This window comes from Ipomoea triloba, chromosome 14, assembly GCF_003576645.1.
Source record: "Ipomoea triloba cultivar NCNSP0323 chromosome 14, ASM357664v1".
NCBI lineage: Eukaryota > Viridiplantae > Streptophyta > Magnoliopsida > Solanales > Convolvulaceae > Ipomoea > Ipomoea triloba.
In genome coordinates this window covers 13612571-13634713 of record NC_044929.1, presented here as the reverse complement: position 1 = coordinate 13634713, position 22143 = coordinate 13612571, and the positions used below count along the sequence as shown (strand labels likewise).

General features: G+C 35.2%; 2 protein-coding genes across 6 annotated transcripts; one reads left to right on the top strand and one right to left on the bottom strand.

The window, feature by feature from the left end:
• Positions 1-6634: 6634 nt before the first annotated feature.
• LOC116004385 (G-type lectin S-receptor-like serine/threonine-protein kinase RLK1) lies at positions 6635-10925 on the bottom strand. Of its 5 annotated transcripts, none has more exons than XM_031244418.1 (3): positions 10584-10925; positions 10304-10499; positions 6635-8839 (listed from the first exon to the last, which is right to left on the bottom strand). In XM_031244418.1, the coding sequence occupies exon 3, from the start codon at positions 8751-8753 to the stop codon at positions 6789-6791; it is 1965 nt and encodes a 654-aa protein (XP_031100278.1). In that variant the 5' UTR covers positions 8754-8839; positions 10304-10499; positions 10584-10925; the 3' UTR covers positions 6635-6788. The 5 variants fall into 5 exon arrangements, with proteins under 5 accessions (XP_031100278.1, XP_031100276.1, XP_031100279.1 ...); XM_031244416.1 differs by having other exon boundaries at positions 10304-10483; XM_031244419.1 differs by having other exon boundaries at positions 10674-10925.
• Positions 10926-14886: 3961 nt separating this feature from the next.
• On the top strand, positions 14887-17256 carry LOC116003981 (G-type lectin S-receptor-like serine/threonine-protein kinase RLK1). The gene has a single exon (XM_031243924.1). It carries the CDS (start codon positions 14887-14889, stop codon positions 17254-17256), a length of 2370 nt encoding a protein of 789 aa, XP_031099784.1.
• Positions 17257-22143: the final 4887 nt, after the last annotated feature.

Here is a 22143-nt window from a genome sequence, read left to right as displayed (position 1 = left end):
AATATGTATTGTAAAATTATAATTCGTAAATATGAATTATAAATTAAATGATTATTGTTAAAATTAGATTACCCATTAGCTCTAACACGATGTATAAAGAAAAGGGGAATTGTAGAGAAAGGGTGAAAGAAAATTAAAGAATAGAAAAAATCTAGGAGCGTAAATCTTTATATCTTCCTTCCAAAACATGACCATATATATACAATGTATTTAAAGAATGCAATAATGGTAAATAATAACATAGATGTTACAAATGGTACAAGACTGAATTATAATATTCATAATATTTATAACATTCTTCATTGGACATTATTTGATCATAACTTTGATTCTTTAAAAAACTCGCTAGGAAAACCTGGTGAGAAAAATTTAGACAAGAAAAGAGTACAAGATATATGAGTAATTATTTAAATATATTCATGTCTCGTTAAAAACTTCACTAGGAAAATCACGTGAAAAAAAAAAAACTAGCTAAGGAAAAGAGTACATGTTATTTGTGAAATCATATGTTGCACTGGTTGCCTCATTAAAAACCTTACTAAAAAATCTTGTGAGAAAAAGAATACAATCGCCAACCTTCAATTCATGGTTCATTCTTCAAGATTTACAAGAGTAGCATTTATAACATTTCTTATGGACCAACAAATAAATTGTACTTTTTTTTATCAAATAAAATAAATTGTACTTTTGTACTTAGATTTTGTTGCTCCCTTGAAGACAACAATCTCCCTCCTAGTGTGATACCCCAAAAACATATTTTTAATAAAAGCTCTTTTATTTAATAATTACCTACCATAAGTTTTTATAACGTAACTATGAAATTATAGTTTACAATACCTTATATTTAAATACCCTACCTGAATAGTATAAGTATTAATTTTCAGTTTTCACCTTAAAATCTATCTGAGATGAACCTGTGAACCTTATATTAGTGTTTTCAAGCCAAAACCAACCTAGCATATTTTTATATCAATCAAACCTTATTATTGTATAACCTTGACCTAACATTTTATCCAAAATTATAACCTAAGGTTTTAGACTAAAATTTCCATTTTACCCCTCTAGCCATTTCACCCTCAGACTTGCCTAGGGTTTTGAGCCCTATGTATAAATAAGCATTGTTCCATCCATTTTCTCATATCCCTCCCTTTCTCTTGTTCTTCCCAGAGGCAAGCAACAGAATAAACTTTATCCTTCACTTCCCACCGTCAATTAGTAGAGTTCATTTTGTCAAATTTTTAGAGAGAAAATTTGTAGAACACCTTACTCTAGATCAATCTTGTAAGAGGAAGCTCAACTTTGAAGATAATTGTTTTGGATTTTATTGCAATTTCCTAGGTAATTTCTAATCGCTAGTTTGATTTGCTTTTCAATTTGATTTCAATTGCTTTGTGTAATTAGGTTGATCTTTGTTTCAATTACAAGCATGGGTAGGTAATTTCTCTCATAGGATTTGAATATGATGCTAGTGTAGTTCTTCAATTCTAACTTGGAGATTGAATTGCATTCGTTTGGGGAAATTATTCTTGTCAATTGTTGGTGAATTGTATAGTTTCTTTGATGGTGGCCATCTAATTGAAAGTCCTAAGGCATCAAGACTAGGCAAGATATTGCTAGTGTTGATGTAGCTCCAATCAACATTGATTTCCTATTTCTTGACCTAAAGGTGTGAGTAGGAGAGGTGGTGTACGCTATGTGTTTGTGAAAATACCCCTTAGCTCGTTGGTTGCCTAAAAGCACTCCAAACCTAGGGAGATCCTAGTAGACCGAAAGGAGAACGGTACTTGCAAAACCTCCATAGAAGAACCTACTTTACAATGCAATTCTCCTAAACCATAGACACACTATGATGCATCATGGCTCACTAGCAATTCATTTCATAGCCTTTATTATTTGAGTTCAAACAATCTTCTTTGCAATTTGCTACTACAACATTCATTCATTCAAACATTCTTTGTGATAATGGCGAATGGGGAAAATGCAACACATTCTATTGATTAAAGACTTGTCAATACTTACAAATTTGACCTCCCTAGATACTGATAAAACTCTGAGGGTAACCCCAAACAATCTTTGATTTTCTTTTACCGCAAAAACGGAAAAAACACCAAATCATCCGTGAAAGGTGTATGTTTTAGTGGTGGTAAAAAGATGGAATATGAAAGTTAAAATGAAGAGATAAACTCCCCAAGTGTCGATCTCGAAGGAAGCAAGTCGGAACATTACTTAGCTTTTATGTAACGAATGCATAGTGATCACAAGAGGATGTCATTGTGCACAAATGAAAATCAATTGTTGTAGAGAAATCTATCAATTAAAGTGAACAAGTAATGAAACAATCAAATGAAAGAAACAAGGGAACGAATCGTGCTTGGTTGTGATGCCTCATCGTGTGACTAAAGCAAGAGAACATTAATTCACCTAAATTGGTTATTCAAGGCGGTTTGATCTCAAATCCTTTCCATAAATAATGTACTAGGTCTCTCTAGCTTAGGAATGTTTATTAGGCAACCAAAAGCATTAGAGGCATTTCATCGAACACTTAGGCTTCAACACCTTCCTACTAATCTACACTTAGATCTACATAGGAATTCAAGATTGTAAGGAGCTAGCCTCAACACTAATCACTAACATGCTTAGATTAAGGCCTTAATCTTCCAAGAGATTGGCCAAAAAATCTTAGAATTTAATCAACACTACAATCAAGAAACAAGAATAAGGAATCCAATTATAGCAATCAATTTCCACAATTGAGAATTAAAGATCAATACTAGGCATCACAACTTTGCACAATTCAATCCCTCTATAGAAATTAGCTACTCATCTTATGAATTCAAATCACAAAACCTAATTGCATATAAGGAATGTAAATTGCAATCAAAATTGAATTAGAAATTAGATTGGAAATGAAGATTACCTAGGAGAATCTAATTACAAACTTCAATGTAGAATTGTTCCTTCAAACTTGAATCAATTGATGAAAGCCTTCTAGGATCTCCTTTCTCTCTCTACAATGCTCTCCAAAGTAAATTGTAATATGAAAATTTAGGAATTCCTTCAAAATTTCCTAACTAAACCATTAAATAACCTTCCCAAAATTGCCCCTATCATTAATTGCTCCGCACCTCCCGTCCACGCGGGTTCCACGCGTGGAGGCCCAGTTTGGATCAGCACTGGAAAAGATCCATGCCGGCTCCATGCGTAGAGAGGTGTCCTGTGCTGTCCCGAGCTTTTCTTCCTCGCTTCATTTGCTCGTTAAGTCCTCGTGTCTTGCCAATTGGTTCCCAGGACCTATAAAAACACTCACATACATTAATTGGTTCCCAACTCCACACAAACATTAATGTCAACGACTTGGTAGAAACTAGGCTGCAGATAAGTGAAAAACATAGTTTAAAGCCAGGGAACAAAGGCCACCAACTAAATATTGAGTAAAATAAACAAGACATGAAGGAATAGAAGATTTAAGAAAGAAACCAAATGGTCAGTTTCTGCTAGAAGGGCTGCGCTTGTCTTCACATTCTGATGAAGTTGAACTTGAAATTTCTAGAAATGGGTTTCAAATGAGACATCCTAGCCTTTCCTCACTCAAGGAAAGATGACAATATATGGAAAACAAAAGCAGAGAATGTGCAGCTACCATCAAATTCATTTTACCATTTTACCCTGTGCAATATTTTCACGTTTACTACCAAAATTAGCACCAAATACCTTGCAATTAAGAAAATGATTATATATATACCAAACCTCAATAACAAACCACATTTGTGCTCTACCAATATTATCCTCTACAACTTCTTCACACTAGTTACGAAAGCTTGTATCAAACACATTGCAATTTTTTCCCCTACATCTGAGGCAACCAGGGTTTGGACCTTTACCTTCTAATGCCACACATTGCAATTATATTGCAACAATCATTGTAATTACATTAAAGTAATAAATCATCATCATTCTACCAATTGCACAGCTGACCTCAAAGCCTCCTGCACCACAACTCAATTCCATAAACTCATTCAAGAAGTGCAAAATCAACTATAAAATTAATAAAAGTTGTTAAGCAATCAATCACCCAACAAATGCATCTGCACTCGATACTGCATATGGACGACTTGAAGTAACTTCCTTCCTGTTCCAATACTCAGCGCATACTATTACAATTCCAAGCTATTAAAAAAAAGGTACCAAAATGAAGCCAGCAGTTAACATAGGAGTTAAAAAAACAAGGTAATAATTCAAATTCACCTTCTTTCTTCAATGTAATCTGGTGAGCCAGAGGCTTATCATTCAATTTCACTTAAATTTCATTGTTCCAAATAGGTTGTTGTCTCCCTGTCCAACATTTAAAAAGTATACAGTATCACTATCAATGGAATCCGGCTTGACAACTCGATAACAAAATTGAAGACAACCAAGTTTTTTTTTTTTACAAACTGAGAATTAGTCTTAAGATCCATTTTCTACAACAGTCAATTTTCTGCATTTCTTAGTAAAACTTAGTGGCAAAGTGTAACGCGAAGGGCACTTTCCTACACATTTTCGAGACGCGTTGGACACTTTGCCGAGGTTTGCTACATCCTTCCGGACTTTTCTAGGAGTTGTACATAGATTTCCTTAGTTGTTAGAATGATCTAGAATCATATACATAACACTAAAGTTAGTAGGGAAACATAGAACATTCTAGAATATTATAGAATCCTCTAGTGTGTAAAGAGAGTTATGGAGGATTCTAGAGAATAAATATTAGCCGTAGGATCAAGTAGATCTCCACCATCCATTGAGGAGGTGGAATAGGTATAAATACCCCTAGTAGGGCTCATTTGTAAACCATCCAACAAACAATCCAACAAAAGAATCCAAGAGTTGCATAAGTGTGGAATAAAAGAGTGGAAGTAATACTAGTTCCCTACAAAACTCAAGTATTTCCTTTAGCTTCTTGCCTAATTTATTTCCGTAGCCATCCCATCGTTTACTTAGCACCTCGTTTGAGGGTAGCACCTCGTTTGAGGGTTGAGCGAGACTGACTTAGCTAATTGAGGGGAAATATAGCTAAGGCCGCACGAGACATCGTTAGGAGAAAACGAGTCCGTGACAAAAGACTTGGTAGAAACTAAGCTGCAGATAAGTTAATTAAAAACAGAGTGATAAAGACATAGTATAAAAAAACACACATATGACACATCCTTGTAAGAAATGGTAAAGGAAAAGGAACCTAATTGATTGAGTTCCATACTCTTTTAGCAGATGCAAATTGTTTAGGGGAAATGTAATCCTTGTGCAAAAGTAGAAAAATCAAACACCTCTCCCCAACGCAGAGCTGGAGCGTGGCGGCCGGGTTGTGTTCCCCTTCAAAGCATGGGTGCTACCCAATGTCGAGGCCAACGACGAGATTGTGAAGGACACGACAGTAATTGTGAAGGATCTCGTTGACCCATTCATCCACAGAAAAATCAAACACCTCTCCCCAACACAGAGCTGGAGTGTGGCGGCCGGGTTGTGTTCCCCTTCAAAGCATGGGTGCCACTCAATGTCAAGGCCAACGACGAGATTGTGAAGGACATGACAGTAATTGTGAAGGATCTCGTTGACCCATTCATCCACCTCGGCGCCTCTCTTGGTGACCAAGAGGTTGTTGCCTTGAAAGTAAACTTGGTGTAGCCCGAAGGAGTGGCATTGGCGGAGTCGACGAAGCCTAGGTGGAATCATCATATCGCCCAACAATATGGAATTTCAAGTGATGAGTGCGAGTGAGAAAGCCGTGATGAGTTTGAAGATTGAAGAAAGTGAGTGAGTGAGGGAGGGAGCGCGGGGTAGGGGTATATATATAAGTTTTTGTATCCCAATTTGAATGGGAAAGGATTTAAACGGTAATGGTGAATTGTTTTAGTTTTGGATTTAGTAAGGATTATTTTTGTTTTGAATTTAAGAAAATAATGGCAACAATTAATTTAGGAGCCAAAATGTTAAGCTTAATCAATAAAAGAATTTTTTATTATCTTTCTTCCTTCCCAAGAAAGATATTCATTATCTTGTGATAAAAGGTGGATTCGCTCATTCCAAGCACTTCAATGATTCAACTAGCTAAACTCGATCACTGGTATTTTGTGACAAATTTCATTTTTGTGACTCGTTGAGCTATCTATGCAGACAAACATTCTTTATTATCATTTTCCTTCATGTATTGTTTAATAATAAAAGTCATAATTTATATATGAAAAAGAATTTTAAAAACTAAAAATTTATGTGGTCATTTTAGAATAAAAAAATACAGAGTAATTATTTAAGTTAGTATTATTCAATCACAAAATCTTAAATATTTGTTATATTTAATTTTGTACTGATAGTGTTAATTCTACGATGCAGTCGGGAATACAAAATATGTACAGAGATTGTATATAAAGTATAATGCAAATTCCCAATTAGCTCCCAATCCATCCCTTTTATTGATAGTTCTTCAATTATCTACAGAGAGGAGAGAGTATAATTTGTTGCCTCTTCTATAGAGAAGGAGAGAGGGGAGCCAAAAGCCCCCTAATTTGAAGCGCTAGGACCCTTTAAATAGGCACGCTGATTTAACAAGTATATATATATATATATATATATAGAAAAGAATAGTATTCTGTGAGCATTTGGATTTGACAATGATTTTATGAAATTATATTCTATCAATACATTTTTATGCATTCTATGGGAAATTATTTCAATTAAGCAGCAAGTGAAATGCCTAAAGAAGAGAATAGTTAATCAGAGTGGCATGGGTTTATGAATATAGGAAGGCAATAAAAGAGTCATTCAAGTGAAACATAAGTAGTGATACTGGGTAAAGGATAAGGAAGTGGAGGCACAAGAACTTCAACTGCACCTTCAAGCATTTGGCTGACCCTCTTCATAGTAGGCCTCAGAGAAGCATCTTCTTGAATGCACCAGATCGCAGTCATTACAAATCGTTTCAGCGTCTCCATATCAGACAATGCCTCTGCGTCATCTTCAACTAATAACTCCAATCTCTTCTCATGAAAACAGTCTGTGAACCAATCAGCAAGAACAGCTTTATCTGCTCCACATTTTTCTTCGTCCTCCAGGCTTCTCCGGCATGCTATGATTTCCATCAGCAACACTCCAAAGCTGTAAACATCGACCTTCACCGTGACTTGGTTGTTTCTGAACCACTCGGGAGCAACATAGCCTTTTGTTCCCCTAATATTAGTATATGTCCGGCTCTGGTTCATCATCAAAAGTTTTGCCAATCCAAAATCTGAGATCCGAGCAGCATTGTAATCATCAAGAAGTATATTCTGAGGCTTTATATCACAGTGAATGATCTGAGTGCTGCATTCTTCATGTAGATAGGTGAGGCCATGAGCAACCCCTAAGGCAAGTTTGGTCCTCTGGCTCCAACTGGGCTTGAGCTCATTGAAAAGGAAGGTCGCTAGAGTGCCATTTTGCATGTACTCATAAACTAGCAACCGATGTTGCCCCTCATCACAGTATCCGAGCAGCCGGACCAAATTTTTGTGATGTGTTTGGCCGATCACATTTACTTCCGTCTTGAACTCCTTGTCTGTATCATGAGCTACTCGATCTAACTTCTTCACAGCAACAATGTTTCCGGAACCCACTGGCATTTCCCCTTTATACACAATTCCAAAACCACCTCTGCCTATTTCTTCCTTAAACTGGTTTGTAGCTTCTGCAAGACATTGATATGAAAAGTATTGCAGATTTGATGGCACAGAAGGGTAAGTAGGGGAAAAAGCCTTGATTTTCTTCTTGTAAATGAAGAAGAATCCATAAAGAAGTGCAGTAAGGAGTAGAACATTTACAAATACAGAGCTTCCCAAGAGCGTTGAACCCGCAATGATCAAATTTCCTTGATCCTTCTTCCTCTCTGGAAATTCTCTCCACGGATCAGGAGTCAAAGGAGGAGCATCCCCTTTCCCAACTTTTAGGAAAGCCGTTGCGTCTAGACTCGTGTCTATGCGCCCATTCGACAGTGGCAACTTCTTCTTCCAACAGCTATTGCTTCTGAAAATTGCGACAGCACACAAACAATCATTCAAACAAGCTGTTCTGCAGTCATCTTTGTTGGAAGGATTAATCTGCTCAAAGTCCGACAGCGGCCAATCTGTGTCTGTTATCTCAATTAAACTAAACAGCTCTTCAGATGAGCCCTTCCTAGGTTCCTCACAAGTCTGAACATAATTTGGTTTGCAGTTGCCGTACTGGTCACTTGGATCAAACAGTGAATAACCCCGAGGGCAATTACAGGATGGTCTCTGGTTGGAATCAATTGAGCACACACTGTTGTACCCACAAGCCCCACTGCCTTTATCGCCAGTAATTTTGGTACAAATATTATCCGGCTGAGACCAAAGAGGAATCCAAGATAGGTTACCAGCAGAACCCTTGGGATAACGATACAGAGTGAGCACTCCATCAAAGTTTAGAGTCAGTCTCAGATAATTTTCTGTAACTGATGATACAGACTGTGGAGTAAGCTCTTGTGTTGCGTTGTTTCTTTTTAGTATAGAAACTGAGCCCTTCTCACTAAATATCACTTTATAGCCAGAATTTGTCGAATTTGAAGGATCAGAAGTCTGACTATTGTAGTAATCAGCATCATAGTCTGAATTGGTTGGAACCATTTTTGATGAAAGCACCAAATTCCCATTATCAGGCATCCGAAGATAGAACCTACCAAGTGAAAAATTGGCTTCAGAGCGTCGAGAGATGAGCATGGTGCCAATCTCCATCTCTTGAGTTGGCAATAAAGTGTCGGTTGGGTGTGCAAAGGTATCCCACAGCACTTCAGAATCATTTCTGGAGAGGACAAATTTTCCTGTATCATTCAAGAAACCATAAGCAACTTTATCAACAAAGCCATCAGTTACCCATAATCTATTGCCCTGAGGATCACGAAGAATCAGCCCTAAATCAGCATCCAGCCGCAGTGTTGATCCTTGTGGAACCAGAGAAGTAGTATTTGCATGCCAAACTATGGTACGCTCATTTATTTTTGCATACCATATGCAAACCAAGAACTGATTTGTGCCTTGAATTTGTGAGAATCCAAATGCAAACTCACCAGAAGGTGAGAGCCATGGTTTGGTGTTATCTGTTGCGGTAAGAGTGCTGCCAGCATCTATAGTACTATTGTTTTGAGCAAAAGTGTGGAATGGAAAAAGAAGCACAAAGAGAATTAAGTAAAAAGGAGTATACACCATTGCAAGAGAAAGTAAGTTTCAATACAGAAAACAAAACAAAACTTGAGATAGAGAAGGAAAGTAGATAAGATTCATTTTTATGGAGCACATACTGTAATACTTTTCCTCACTTCTTGTTACAAGTCAATTGAGAAGACTTCAGAAATCGACATTGTCCAGTTATGTAAATGCACGTGTCCCTTCTTTTAAATGCTAGCAACAATTTTCATTGTGATGTATAACAATACATTGTTAAATGAACATTGAATTAAGACTAATAGAAAGAATAGTTCATGGTGATTCACTGCCGAAAGCTCCTTCTTGTACGCTAGCACTTGATTTAATTGTTTAGTAGAAGTATTAGATGAGAAAATGAGCAGAAAAGACAATATGAAAGCAAATATTAAGATTGATAATGAACCACACATATTGAGTTTCCAAATAGTTGGGACCACACGGCAAGCAGACTTTGATGTTTTTACCCTTAATTCCCACTCCCACTGAATAATCAAATTCCTATCCATCACTATCAGAAAAGCAAACAAAAAAAGAGGAGACTTTACATAATTGACTTGGTCAATTTCCATAGTCTGATATGATCATAATTCATAATTGCTATCACATGAATATAGATATTTAATACCACAATTAGTTGAAAAAAAAAAAAATTCCATAGATCATGCGGTCCAGGATAATAAACGAGGAAACTTCATTTGAAATGCAGTAAGGTGCAATTTTAGATTTTAAACTCGCCATTTTTTTCTCTTTATGCTTCCAGAATTTAATTTGACAATTATGCCTTTATCAAAGATATTGACCCACCAACTACTACATTGTCATCACATTAAATCTGAAATGCATACATTTGAAATATTCAAATAACAATGGAGTCCTGGCGCTAGCTGCTTTGAAATATCTCATTCTCGTAACTTTTTAAAGCAGGTTAATATTGAGTCTATTCTCCAATTCAACATTAACATTTTCAACTCTAGGAAAAGAATAGTATATCTTGTCAAAGGTATTAACACCATGGTTGAATTAAAAATATGCTTGGGGAAAATGAAAAACCCCAAAACTAGTGCAATGCATAAAATTTTCACCTGTAACGCATCAAGGTAAAAATTCATGTAGGCAGGTGCAGGTGCAGGTGGGAACCAGCCATTGTAAACAGTCCTCTTGAATTAGTCAAAACTTCAAATGCCCTTTGCCTAAGATTGTGGCTAGTTGCTAAGTTTCTAACACGGTAAATGCAATCCTGACAGGGTCACCTGTGTGCCAGCCTACATATCAATCAAACTGTTCATCAACCATGATCAGTTCTTCAATCAATTTCAGTTCGATATCAAAAAGTATAAAATAAAATTAATAATAGAAGCATACAGATACACTGAAAAACTCATTGAAATTGAACTCCAGCAAAGTGTTGAATAATGTCAGATTTCCAGGTCTCTGAGGCTATACATCAAATACCTTGAGTGCATTCGGAATTCACGAGATGATGATAGCTACACGCCTACACACTGCTAATAATACTTCTCCATTTCCTTGTTACCAATTAGAAGCACCGGAAGTTGCGCTTATAAAAGTAATTCCATCCTTTCATATAAAGGAATCATTTTGGGAACTAAGCCTCAAGTTCCACACTTCCACTGAAATGAACCCTCTAATTGCCATGGGAATTACACTACCACTTTCTCACCTATAAATTAATTTTTTTTTTAATTCACACGCATAGGCACTTTTCATATTTCAATGATTATAACTGCGACTCTTTTTATAGATATCCATTCACATGAGTGGGAATCGACTCACATAAGTGGTATTGAACTCCCAAACTCATGCTTAAGGAACAGGGTGCTAAATCACCACGCCAACTAAGTTGGTTATCCTGCTTCAATGATATTAGAAAAGCAGTTGTTACATAAAGGATTTTAATGCAGTTTGGACGTTTCCTAGTGAAAAGCCTAATTAACTATTTACTATGAACACTATTTACAGTACAAAGATTGACGATACTTTTACATGGACTTCATCTTCCTATATTCATGTAACTTACCTTTCGTACTACTCCCTAAGGGCAAATTATTGTGTGGCTATGTGGACCATAATCAAATGTATATTTTTAATGTACTAAATGTACATTATTTTTGTACTGAATGTACATTATTTTTATACTATAAAAATAATGTACATTCAGTACACAAATAATATACATTCCCTGAATATAATGTACATTATTTTTATACTAAATGTACATTATTTAATAGTATGGTCCACACAGCTGTGTGGACCATGGTCCACACAATAATGATTGACTCCTAAAGTCCTAAGTGAACTAGAATGGTATAAATTCTCCTTCTACTTTTCTCATTCTTCTGAAATACCAAGATCAGAGGATTTGTGCGTGCTTGGCCCATTGCTAACCTTTTGGGTTTTGGAGAATGATCATTTTATAGCCTCTTGTAATGTTGGGAATATGATTCATTCCATGTCTGAAATTTTCTCTTTGTTTCCACTAGTCTTTATATTATTTGTATCCTCATAGAATTTGAATAATATTTTTATCAATAATTTTGGACAACACTAATTTTGAGCCAACGGATAGTCTTGTAATTTCACAATTCTCACTTCTTAATTTCTTGATACCTCCCTTCGAAACATTAGGCGCATGAGTTCCTACTTTATAACAATCGTATTCTTATTCTTCTAAATATTGAAAAAAAAAATTATTAGCGTGTGTGCATGTAAGTATATATATATATATATATAACCAAAAGGAAAGAGTTCCATCATGCATTACAAAACAAAAGTCAAATAAAATTATAAAATACACTTGAAAAATGAATATAAATGCATAATAATAAGCTTCATCATGTATTCTCCTTATAGCATATATATCAAGAAGCTGTTGATAAATCTAGGAACAAAAATATGTCATAGAATGATTTTAAAAAGTGTTAATTTCATTTTTTGTTCTAAATTTATAAGTGACAGTATATTTTTAGTCTTTCTTTTTTTTAGAACATCCTCTTTGGTCTCAATATTATTGTGGCATGACCATTTTTGTCCTCTGTCAACAAAATTATTAAAATTTCATGAATACAATGACATTTTGATTTTTTTTTACAAAGTGGGTTGACCTGCTATATTTTTTATTTTTATTTTAAAAAATTTTCATAATTGAATACCTAAATGCCCTTGTAATTTATGAAATTTAAACAGTTTTATTGATGGAGGACCAAAAATGATCATATCATAATAATACTAGGACCAAATAAAGATGTTTTGGAAAAAAAAAAAAAAAAAAGAAGAACTAAAAGTGGTAATCTATAAATCTACGACCAAAAATGAAATCAACTGTGTAAAAAGAAAAAATACAAATAAACCATAGAATGATAAATTATAATTAATTATGTGTAGTGATTGACTACTTTCTAAAATAGAACATGGACATGTCTAACATAACCAGAATTGTGCTTTAACTGCTTATAGATCCCCCACAACTGACCAAAAAAAAAAAAATAGAGAAAATGGTCAAATAGGCTTTCTAAATTTACACTAAAATACAATTAGGACCCTGAACTTTTTAAAAGTGCAATTAAGCTCATGAACAAGTCATTTTTGTGCATTAAAATTCCAAAATCGATAATTAACCTACAATGGCAAGTAACTTGGCACCGACGACAGGTGATTGTCGCCCTCTCCGACGGATAGAGCGACCAATTGATTGCTTCCGAATGGTCATCTGGAGAAGGCAACTAGTTGGTCACTTTCTCAGACAATCGAATGATCGCCTGGAAAATGTGACCAGTTGATTACCCTCTCTAGGCAATCATATGGTTTCCTAGAGAAGGTGACCAACTAGTTGCCTTTTCCGCCAGAGAGGGTGACCAGTGGTCTCCTTCTTCATAGGAGGCGACTGAAGACCATTCATTGATCGTCAATTTTTTCTCTTCTGATGCGGTACAACGATAGTTTATGACAGTCAATAGTAATTTACGATTGCTAATGTCAGTCTCAACCATCTGAACACTAGTAACCAGTTGGTTATTGGTAAATTGAGTTTATATGATCAATTTTAATATGCTAAACTGTTTAATTGCACTTCCAAAAAGTTCAGAGATTTAATTATACTTGTTTAAAGTTTGAGGGTCTATTTGACAATTTTACCAAAAAAAATTCAAACTTAGACAAAATACCTACTTGAATTTCATAGCCAATAACACCAAAATAAAATAAATTAAATCACTCCTGATAACCTTTTACAAATCAAACCTGACTATTGACTTTAATTATGTGTCTTAACTAATTTGAAAAGATGTTCGTGCTTCTTGTTTGAAAGATTAAGAAATTAGGAAGTGGAGATTGCATAATTGCAAGACTATCCATATTAGTTTAGACTTTATAAAGCTTTTTAATTATTTCATTTAGTATGGGTGAAATGCATACATTTGAAATCTTCAAATAACAACGGAGTCCTGTAGCTAGCTGCTTTGAAATATCTCATTCTCGTAACTTTTTAAAGCAGGTTAATATTGAGTCTATTCTCCAATTCAACATTGACATTTTCAACTCTAGGAAAAGAATAGTATATCTTGTCATTTTGTCAAAGGTATTAACACCATGGTTGAATTAAAAATATGCTCAGGGGATCGAAAATGAAAAAACCGCAAAACTGGTGCAATGTATAAAATTTTCACCTGTAACGCATCGTCTAAGAAAATTCATGTAGGCAGGTGCAGGTGGGAAGGGAACCAGCCATTGTAAACAGTCACCTCTCTTGAATTAGTCAAAACTTCAAATGCCCTTTGCCTAAGATTGTGGCTAGTTGCTAAGGTGTGCAATCGTTATAGCCTGCACCACGGTGCACATAGCAATGTGTACCACGTACGTAAACGACGTCGTTTCGATGTTAGTGGACGCGGACGCGAATGACTCCAGGGAATTCATTATCTATAATACACATAATCATTATCTAGAATACATAGAACGTTTGTCTATAATACACAGAACGTTTGACCAGAATACACAAAATATTGACACAAAATACACCGATGTTAGTGAACGGGGACGCGGACGCGAATGACTCCAGTGAATTCATTATCTATAATACACATAATCATTATCTAGAATACACAAAACGTTTGCCTAGAATACACGGAATGTTTGCCCAGAATACACAGAATATTGACACAAAATACACAGAACTCATCCTCCTAACATTCGAATGCATAAACACATCATAACCTGTGTTAATAACATGAAGACACAGAATATTGACACAAAATACACAAAACTCATCCTCCTAATAAACATTCGAATGCACAAACACATCACAACATAGTGTTACTAACATGAATACACAGAACGGTTGCCTAGAATACACAGAATGATTACCTGGAATATACAGAATATTAACATAAATACAGAGATCAACCGAAACGGGAAACATGATTTCCAAAAAAACGGACGGTTAGTTTACAGTACTCAAAACGACGTCGTTTACGTACGTGGTGCACAATGTTATGTGCATCGTGGTTCACGGTATAATTTGCCTAAGGTGTGGCCCCATGCATTTACAACAAAAGTCAAGAACTGTGTTGCTACAAATGGTGCTCGTGTTTAATTTGTTCTCTGTTGTATTTCCAAATCAAACCTTAATTATTTTCTCAATCTTGCAATAATGGGGTACCCTCTTCTTTATCTTCTCTTCTTTGTGTTCCCGTTGCACACTTTTGCTCAAAACAACGCCACTATTGCTGTTAACCAAACCCTTAATACCGCCAGCGAACCATGGGTCTCATCACCATCTGGAGTTTTTGCATTTGGGTTCCAGAAAATTCAAGCCACAGAAGACCAGTTCATGCTATGCATATGGTATGCCAATATACCCCAACGTACCATAGTTTGGCATGCTAATACTTCTGCTGCTCCGCAAGGATCAACTGTGCGGGTGGATTCTGGTTCGGGGCTAATTCTCAGTGATCCTCAAGGCAACAAATTATGGTCACCCGGTGATGGCTTAAGTCAAGTAATTGATCATGGGTTTCTGAATGATACTGGAAATCTTGTCCTTGTGGGAAGGGATTCTAGAGTGGTGTGGGATACCTTTTCCCATCCAACTGATACTTTGTTGCCCACCCAGGAGATGGAGATTGGAGGCATACTCATCTCTCGACGCTCTGAAACCAATTTTTCTCAAGGTAGATTCTATCTTCGGATGCTTGGTGATGGGAATATGATTCTTTCAACCAAAAGCGTTTCCACAAATTTGGATTTCGATGTCAATTACTATAACAGCACGACTTCTGATCCAACAATTTCTGACTATAAACTCAGATTTACTGAAATGGGTTCACTATATATATTGAAAGGAAGCAACCAAACGGTAGAGATTACACCACCACTTTCTACCTACTCTGAAAGTTATCTAAGAGTGAGTCTCAACTTTGATGGAGTGCTCAGTCTGTATAGTACTCCAAAGATTTCTACCGTTAACCCAACCTGGGTCTCTACTTGGTCTCAACCCGAAAACATCTGTACTGCAATTCATGGAGATTATGGCAGTGGAGCTTGTGGGTATAACAATGTGTGCTCACTTGATCTTACTACCAAGAGACCATCTTGTAAGTGTCCTCAAGGTTATTCACTCATTGATCCAAGTGATGAGTATGGGAGCTGTGGAACAAATTTTCTTCAGACTTGTGATGAGAAAGGTTCATCTGAAGATCTCTACGAAATTATTGAGGTAAATAATACGAATTGGCCATTTAATGACATTGCGCACATTAATCCTTGTGGTGACGATGAGTGCAAAGCTTCTTGTTTGAATGATTGTTTATGTGATGTTGCCATTTATGGAGGCTCGGGTTGTTGGAAGAAGAGATTGCCGCTGTCTAATGGTATCCACGGTCCCAATATCGACGCCAAAGCTTTCCTCAAACTAAGGAAAAATGGTTTTCTAGAGAAGCAAAATAATGGTTTTCCAGACAAGAAAAAGGATCATGGAACCTTGATCGTTGTGGGTTCCGTGCTCTTGGGTAGCTCTGTGTTCATCAATTTTCTATTCATTACCACAACCTGTTTGGGATTCTCTTTTATTTACAAGAGGAAAATCAAGAAACCTAACCCTTCAGTGCAATCAAATCTGCATTGTTTCTCGTATAATGAGCTTGCAAAAGCCACAAATGGGTTTAGGGAAGAAATAGGCAGAGGTGCTTCCGCAATTGTCTATAAAGGGGAAATCCCATTGGGTTCTGAAAACATTGTGGCCGTCAAGAAGTTGGATCGAGTAGCTCATGACTCAGAGAAGGAGTTCAAAGTCGAGGTAAATGTTATTGGGCAAACGCATCACAAGCATTTAGTCCGCCTGCTCGGATATTGCAATGAGGGTCAACATCAACTATTGATTTATGAGTACATGAGAAATGGAAGTGTAGCAAGTTTCCTTTTCAGCGATTTGACACCGAGTTGGAGTGAGAGGACCAAAATTGCCTTCGGGATTGCTCATGGCCTCACTTACTTACATGAAGAATGCAACACTCAAATCATCCACTGTGACATAAAGCCTCAGAATATACTCCTTGACGAGGATTACAATGCTCGAATCTCAGATTTTGGGTTGGCAAAACTTCTGAGGGTGAATGAGAGTCGAACTCACACTAATATTAGGGGGACAAAAGGTTACGTTGCTCCTGAATGGTTCAGAAACAATAAAGTCACGGTGAAAGTAGATGTGTACAGCTTTGGCATATTGTTGATGGAGATCATAACTGGTCGGAGAAGCGTGGGTGATATAGAAATAGATGGATCAGATAAAGTCATTCTGGCTGATTGGGTCATTGACTGCTTCCAAGAGAAGAGATTGGATTTATTAGTTGAAAATGATGCAGAGGCCTTGAATGATATGGAGATGGTGGGTCGATTTGTAAAGACAGCTATTTGGTGCATTCAGGAAGACCCTTCTCTGAGGCCAACAATGAGAAAAGTCAACCAAATGCTTGAAGGTGTTGTTCAAGTTCTTGTACCTCCATATCCATACTCTTTTACTTAGTATTGTTAGTTAGATATGTTTAATTGGTATTAGTGTTTTTCTGGCAAAGGCAAAATTTTCCATTCTTAGGGATCGATCTCACATCCTAGCCTGACTAGATAGTAGAGGGTTGGTATTAATTTTCTGTTCCTATCGCATGCATGCATGCATTAATTAATAGGGTATGAAAGGTTATTGTTGTTGTTGTTGTTATAATATGGTTTTCTTACATGTATGAATTTATATGCACTTTGTAAATATTGTTTGCTGCCTCTGTGTCCCTCTTAGACGACGAATGTGATCAATGGTCGCCTCCGCATTTGTTGTTAAGCGTGGAGTTTAATTATATTCTATAGTATAATATTAGGTAACTTATTATATGATAAGTGTTTTTCGTCTTGTTTTAATATTAATTAAGTAGCTAGCTTACCAAATGTAATAGGGTATATAACTTGAAGGTATCCCTATATAATGACCAATTTAGTTTACCCTTTGGACTTTCAATTTTGAATCTCTCTCAACTCCTAAGATCAATAAAAATTCATCTAGTGACTTTAGTGGAAGTGGTTCGCAGATTTGAGAAAAATCTTGTATTAGTTATTATTATTTGCATTATCACCTTTATTTTCATCTTTCTTTTTCATGCCTTGCATTTCATTCTCAAATGGTCTATTTTTCTACAATTTCAACACAAACATTTTTTCCATCGACTTGCCTCTTCCATTCCTAGATTGCGATCTCAATTTGTCTCTCTGATTAGAATTTTTGACATATCTCCAATCCCTTCCTTCCAAGTTAAGAGTTGAAGTTGAAGTTGAAGTCTCACTTTATGACTTCCTTGCATTTTTGAAATGAATGATTTTGGCCCTTCTAATCTAAAAGTTCAAGTTTTTGCTAGTGTAATAATATTGGATTTATTGACAGACTTAATAATTTTGTCATCTATCAAGGTACAACGACACAAATAAATATAGGTGCACTCCGGTTGTTCATGTGTTCCGCGAACAGAATTTCGTAGCTGATTTTTTGGCTAGGTTAGCTGCTAACAGGAGGGAGCCATGCATTATCTTTGTTTCCCCTCCCCTTGGCTGTGACAAACTTGTAAGTAATGATCAAATAGGAGCTGTGAGCGAACGTCTCATGTTGGAGACAGAGTAGGCTGTGTTGTGTGTTATACCATAGCCTGGGTTCCCCCCTCCCTTCTGTATTTCAAAAAAAATAAATATAGGTGCAAACTCTCAAAATGAGAGGCTATTTGTGCATGCGCAGTTAGTAAAGGAAAAATTATCCTATTTTTAGGACAATTACACCCTATAGATTTTGGGCAACACTAATTTTGTGCCAACAGATAGTCTTGTAATTTCACAATTCTCACTTCTTAATTTCTGGATACCTCCTTCAAAACATTAGGCGCATGAGTTCTTACTTTAATTTATAACAATTGTATTCTTATTCTTTCAAATATTGAAAAAGAAATTGAAATTCTTATTGGCGTGTGTGCATGTATGTATATATATAACCAAAAGGAAAGAGTCTCATCATGCATTACAAAACAAAAATCAAATAAAACACACTTGAAAAATGAATATATATAAATGCAACAATACATAAGCTTCATCATGTATTCTCCTTATAGTATATCAAGAAGATGTTGATAAATCTAGGAACAAAATTATGTATTTTAAAAAGAGTTAAATAGATTTATAGGTAGCAATCCACTTTTCGTTCTTCTTTTAGAACGAAAATCTTCTTTGGTACTAGTATTATTGTGGTATGATATTTTTTGTCCTTCGTCAACAAAATCATTAAAATGTAATTAACATTTTGATCTTCTTTTTTTTTATAGGGAACATGGTCAAATCGAACTTTAGCTGCAAATCAATTAGCCCCTAAACTTTATAAAGGTGCACTTGCACCCATTAACAATTAATTTTGATGCAATGAAGCCAAAAAATCGATTAATGACATGCTATCACAGATAATTAGGATTCCAATAACCCGTCGGCAAAATTTTAGGTAAAAAGTGACCGGCGAATGGTGGCCAGTCACCGAGAAAGATTGTTCATTTTGGTTCTGGTTATGGTTCACGCATTGTTCATTCTTTAACAGTAAAATCCGTTGATGACAAGGGAGAAGAGACTTACTGGAGGGTGGGCACAATTCCAAACGGGTGTTTGGAAAGATCCACCGGCTGGCTCCCCTCCATTCCTGGCTGCTGATATGCATTCTTCCCCCCTTATGTATACTCCAAATCACCCAATTCTTAACAAATCAATTCAATTATTTTCCAAATCTATGTTCCAAAACCTTAACCGACTCGATCAATTTCTGTTCAGACTGAATTAGGGTTTCGGATCAAACCACCAAAATCAAAACTCAAGACACAGATGCCCAAGTTCCGACAATTTTGAGAATGTAAGATGTGGATGATCAGAATTTCTAGAACACCCTCGAGTTTTTTTACAGAAAACAAAACATCACAATCGAAAGTTTCAGCTTATTTACATGATTCAATGAAAGAAAAAATAGAAAAATCTAATTCTTGAGCGCCAAAGATTTCAAAAGACAAGGCTTTTATATATAAATATATGGATATATATAACGATAATTTCCCCTTAGCCTTCCCTATTTTCTTGTTGGACTTCTTCTTTGACCAATATTATTATTACTATTATAACTAATAATAATAATAAGGCATATTATTTTATTTTATCATGAGTCCCCCCGCAAGTATTTGTCAGCTTAAGAAAGTAGAGAATTAGTACATGTGAAGCCAAACTGCAGATAAAGATAACAACATGCACTCGAAGTGCATCCTGATGATGGATATATTACGAATGGGTCAAGTCGACCATGCACTTTAAAATTTGATCAGAGGATTTGTGCGTGCTTGGCCCATTGCTAACCTTTTGGAGACTGATCCTTTTATAGCCTCTGGTAATATGCTGATCATTGGAAATTTGGAATGTTGGAAATATGATTCATTCTCTGTCTGAAATTTTCTCTTTGTTTTCACTAGTCTTTATATTATTTGTATCCTCATAGAATTTGAATATACACAACGCTGATGAATAATTGATATGTATTTTAATAATTCTTCACTTATGGACCTAGGATGAATATTGATGATGGCCGTGTTGTAAACATAAAATTTGAATAATATTTTTACCAATAATTTTGGACAACACTAATTTTGAGCCAATGGATAGTCTTGTAATTTCATAATTCTTACTTCTTAATTTCTTGATACCTCCTTCGAAACATTAGGCATTTAGGCGCATGAGTTCCTACTTTATAACAATCGTATTCTTATTCTTTTAAATATTGAAAAAAAAATTAAAATTATTATTAGCGTGTGTGCATGTAAGTATATAAAAGGAAAGAGTTCCATCATGCATTACAAAATTGGCCTAGACACTATATAAGGCCAGGGTTATAGTGAGTTGGAGAGAGAGAGAGAGTAAGAGGAGAGGAAAAAAATTCCCCTTGCTTGAAGCAATCATTATTGTGTGGACTATGGTCCATATAGCTGTATGGATCATACTATCAAATAATGTACATTCAGTATAAAAATAATATACTTTTAGTATATTAAAAATGTACATTATATTTAGGGGTTGTACATTATTTGTTTACTGAATGTAGATTTTACTGTATAATGTACTATTTGCTTGAAGGATTTGTGCCTTTATATAGGCCCAAACATTGACGCTTTGACTTTGGGGAGGTCAAACTCATGAAATATTCCCTATCAATGTTATTGAATTTCATTTTATACATACTATAGTCTTATTACAACACCACAAAATTATACGGAGTAAATTCTAATTTAACTACGATTTCATTAGACAATATACACTCAAATATGTGAAACTGTTATTTAGTTTCTTTTTATATACACGGTAGTTTCATTACAACTATAGTATCATTTCGATATAACTACAATTTCATTTGACAATATACACCCAATATGTGAGACATGTTATTCAGTTTCTTTTCATACATACTGTAGTTTTATTTCAGCAAAACTAAAATATCATTTCACTTCAAATACAGTTTCGTTTGATAATATAAACACAATATGGAACACAATTTCATTTTAGATACACTATAGTTTCATTTTGTTATGAACACACAAAAAATACGGAATTTGTTAAAATGTAACGGTTGCCGTTTCTTTACTAAAAGAAACAAGTCAAACGATGCCATTTTCGGACCATGGTCCACGGTATAACAACCGTGTACATATACTTTGGGTCTAGTATATTCCATTTATGGTGGATTCGGTCCCGATTTGTAGCGTAATGTACCATTCAACAAGTATAGAAAACCATACAAAAATCATGGGTAATTTTTTTTTTTTTTTTTTGGTGAGATAAATCATGGGTAATATCATTGGTTCATTCTTATAATTTTTTTTTAAATTTAAATTTAAAAAGTGTCAAATAGGACACTAAATTTATAACTTTTGTCAATTGAGTCATTGAACTTTAAAAGTACGTAATTAATCATTAACAAGTAAAATATATGCAAGAGAAAATGACACTTTCCGCCCTGAGTTATGTGCATATAGCATTTTTTTCTCTGAATTATTAAAATGACGATTTTTTTCCTCAATTATTTTAAAAGTGGTGATTTTCCCCATGTCATGTTAAATTGATATTTTTGCCCTTAAAAATAACTATTTCATTTATTTTTCTTCTCTAACAAATTATTACTTATATTGAAGACCAAGGTTCGATTCGAACCTAATCGGACACTGTAACAATTAAACCTAAATAGTATGGACGGTTATAGTTACAATTCAGAACTGGAAAAATAAAATAAAATAATTATTGAATATTTAGACTATTTTAAAAATAAAAAATAGAATTTACAAAAATAAATAAATAAATTTTGAATTGGCGG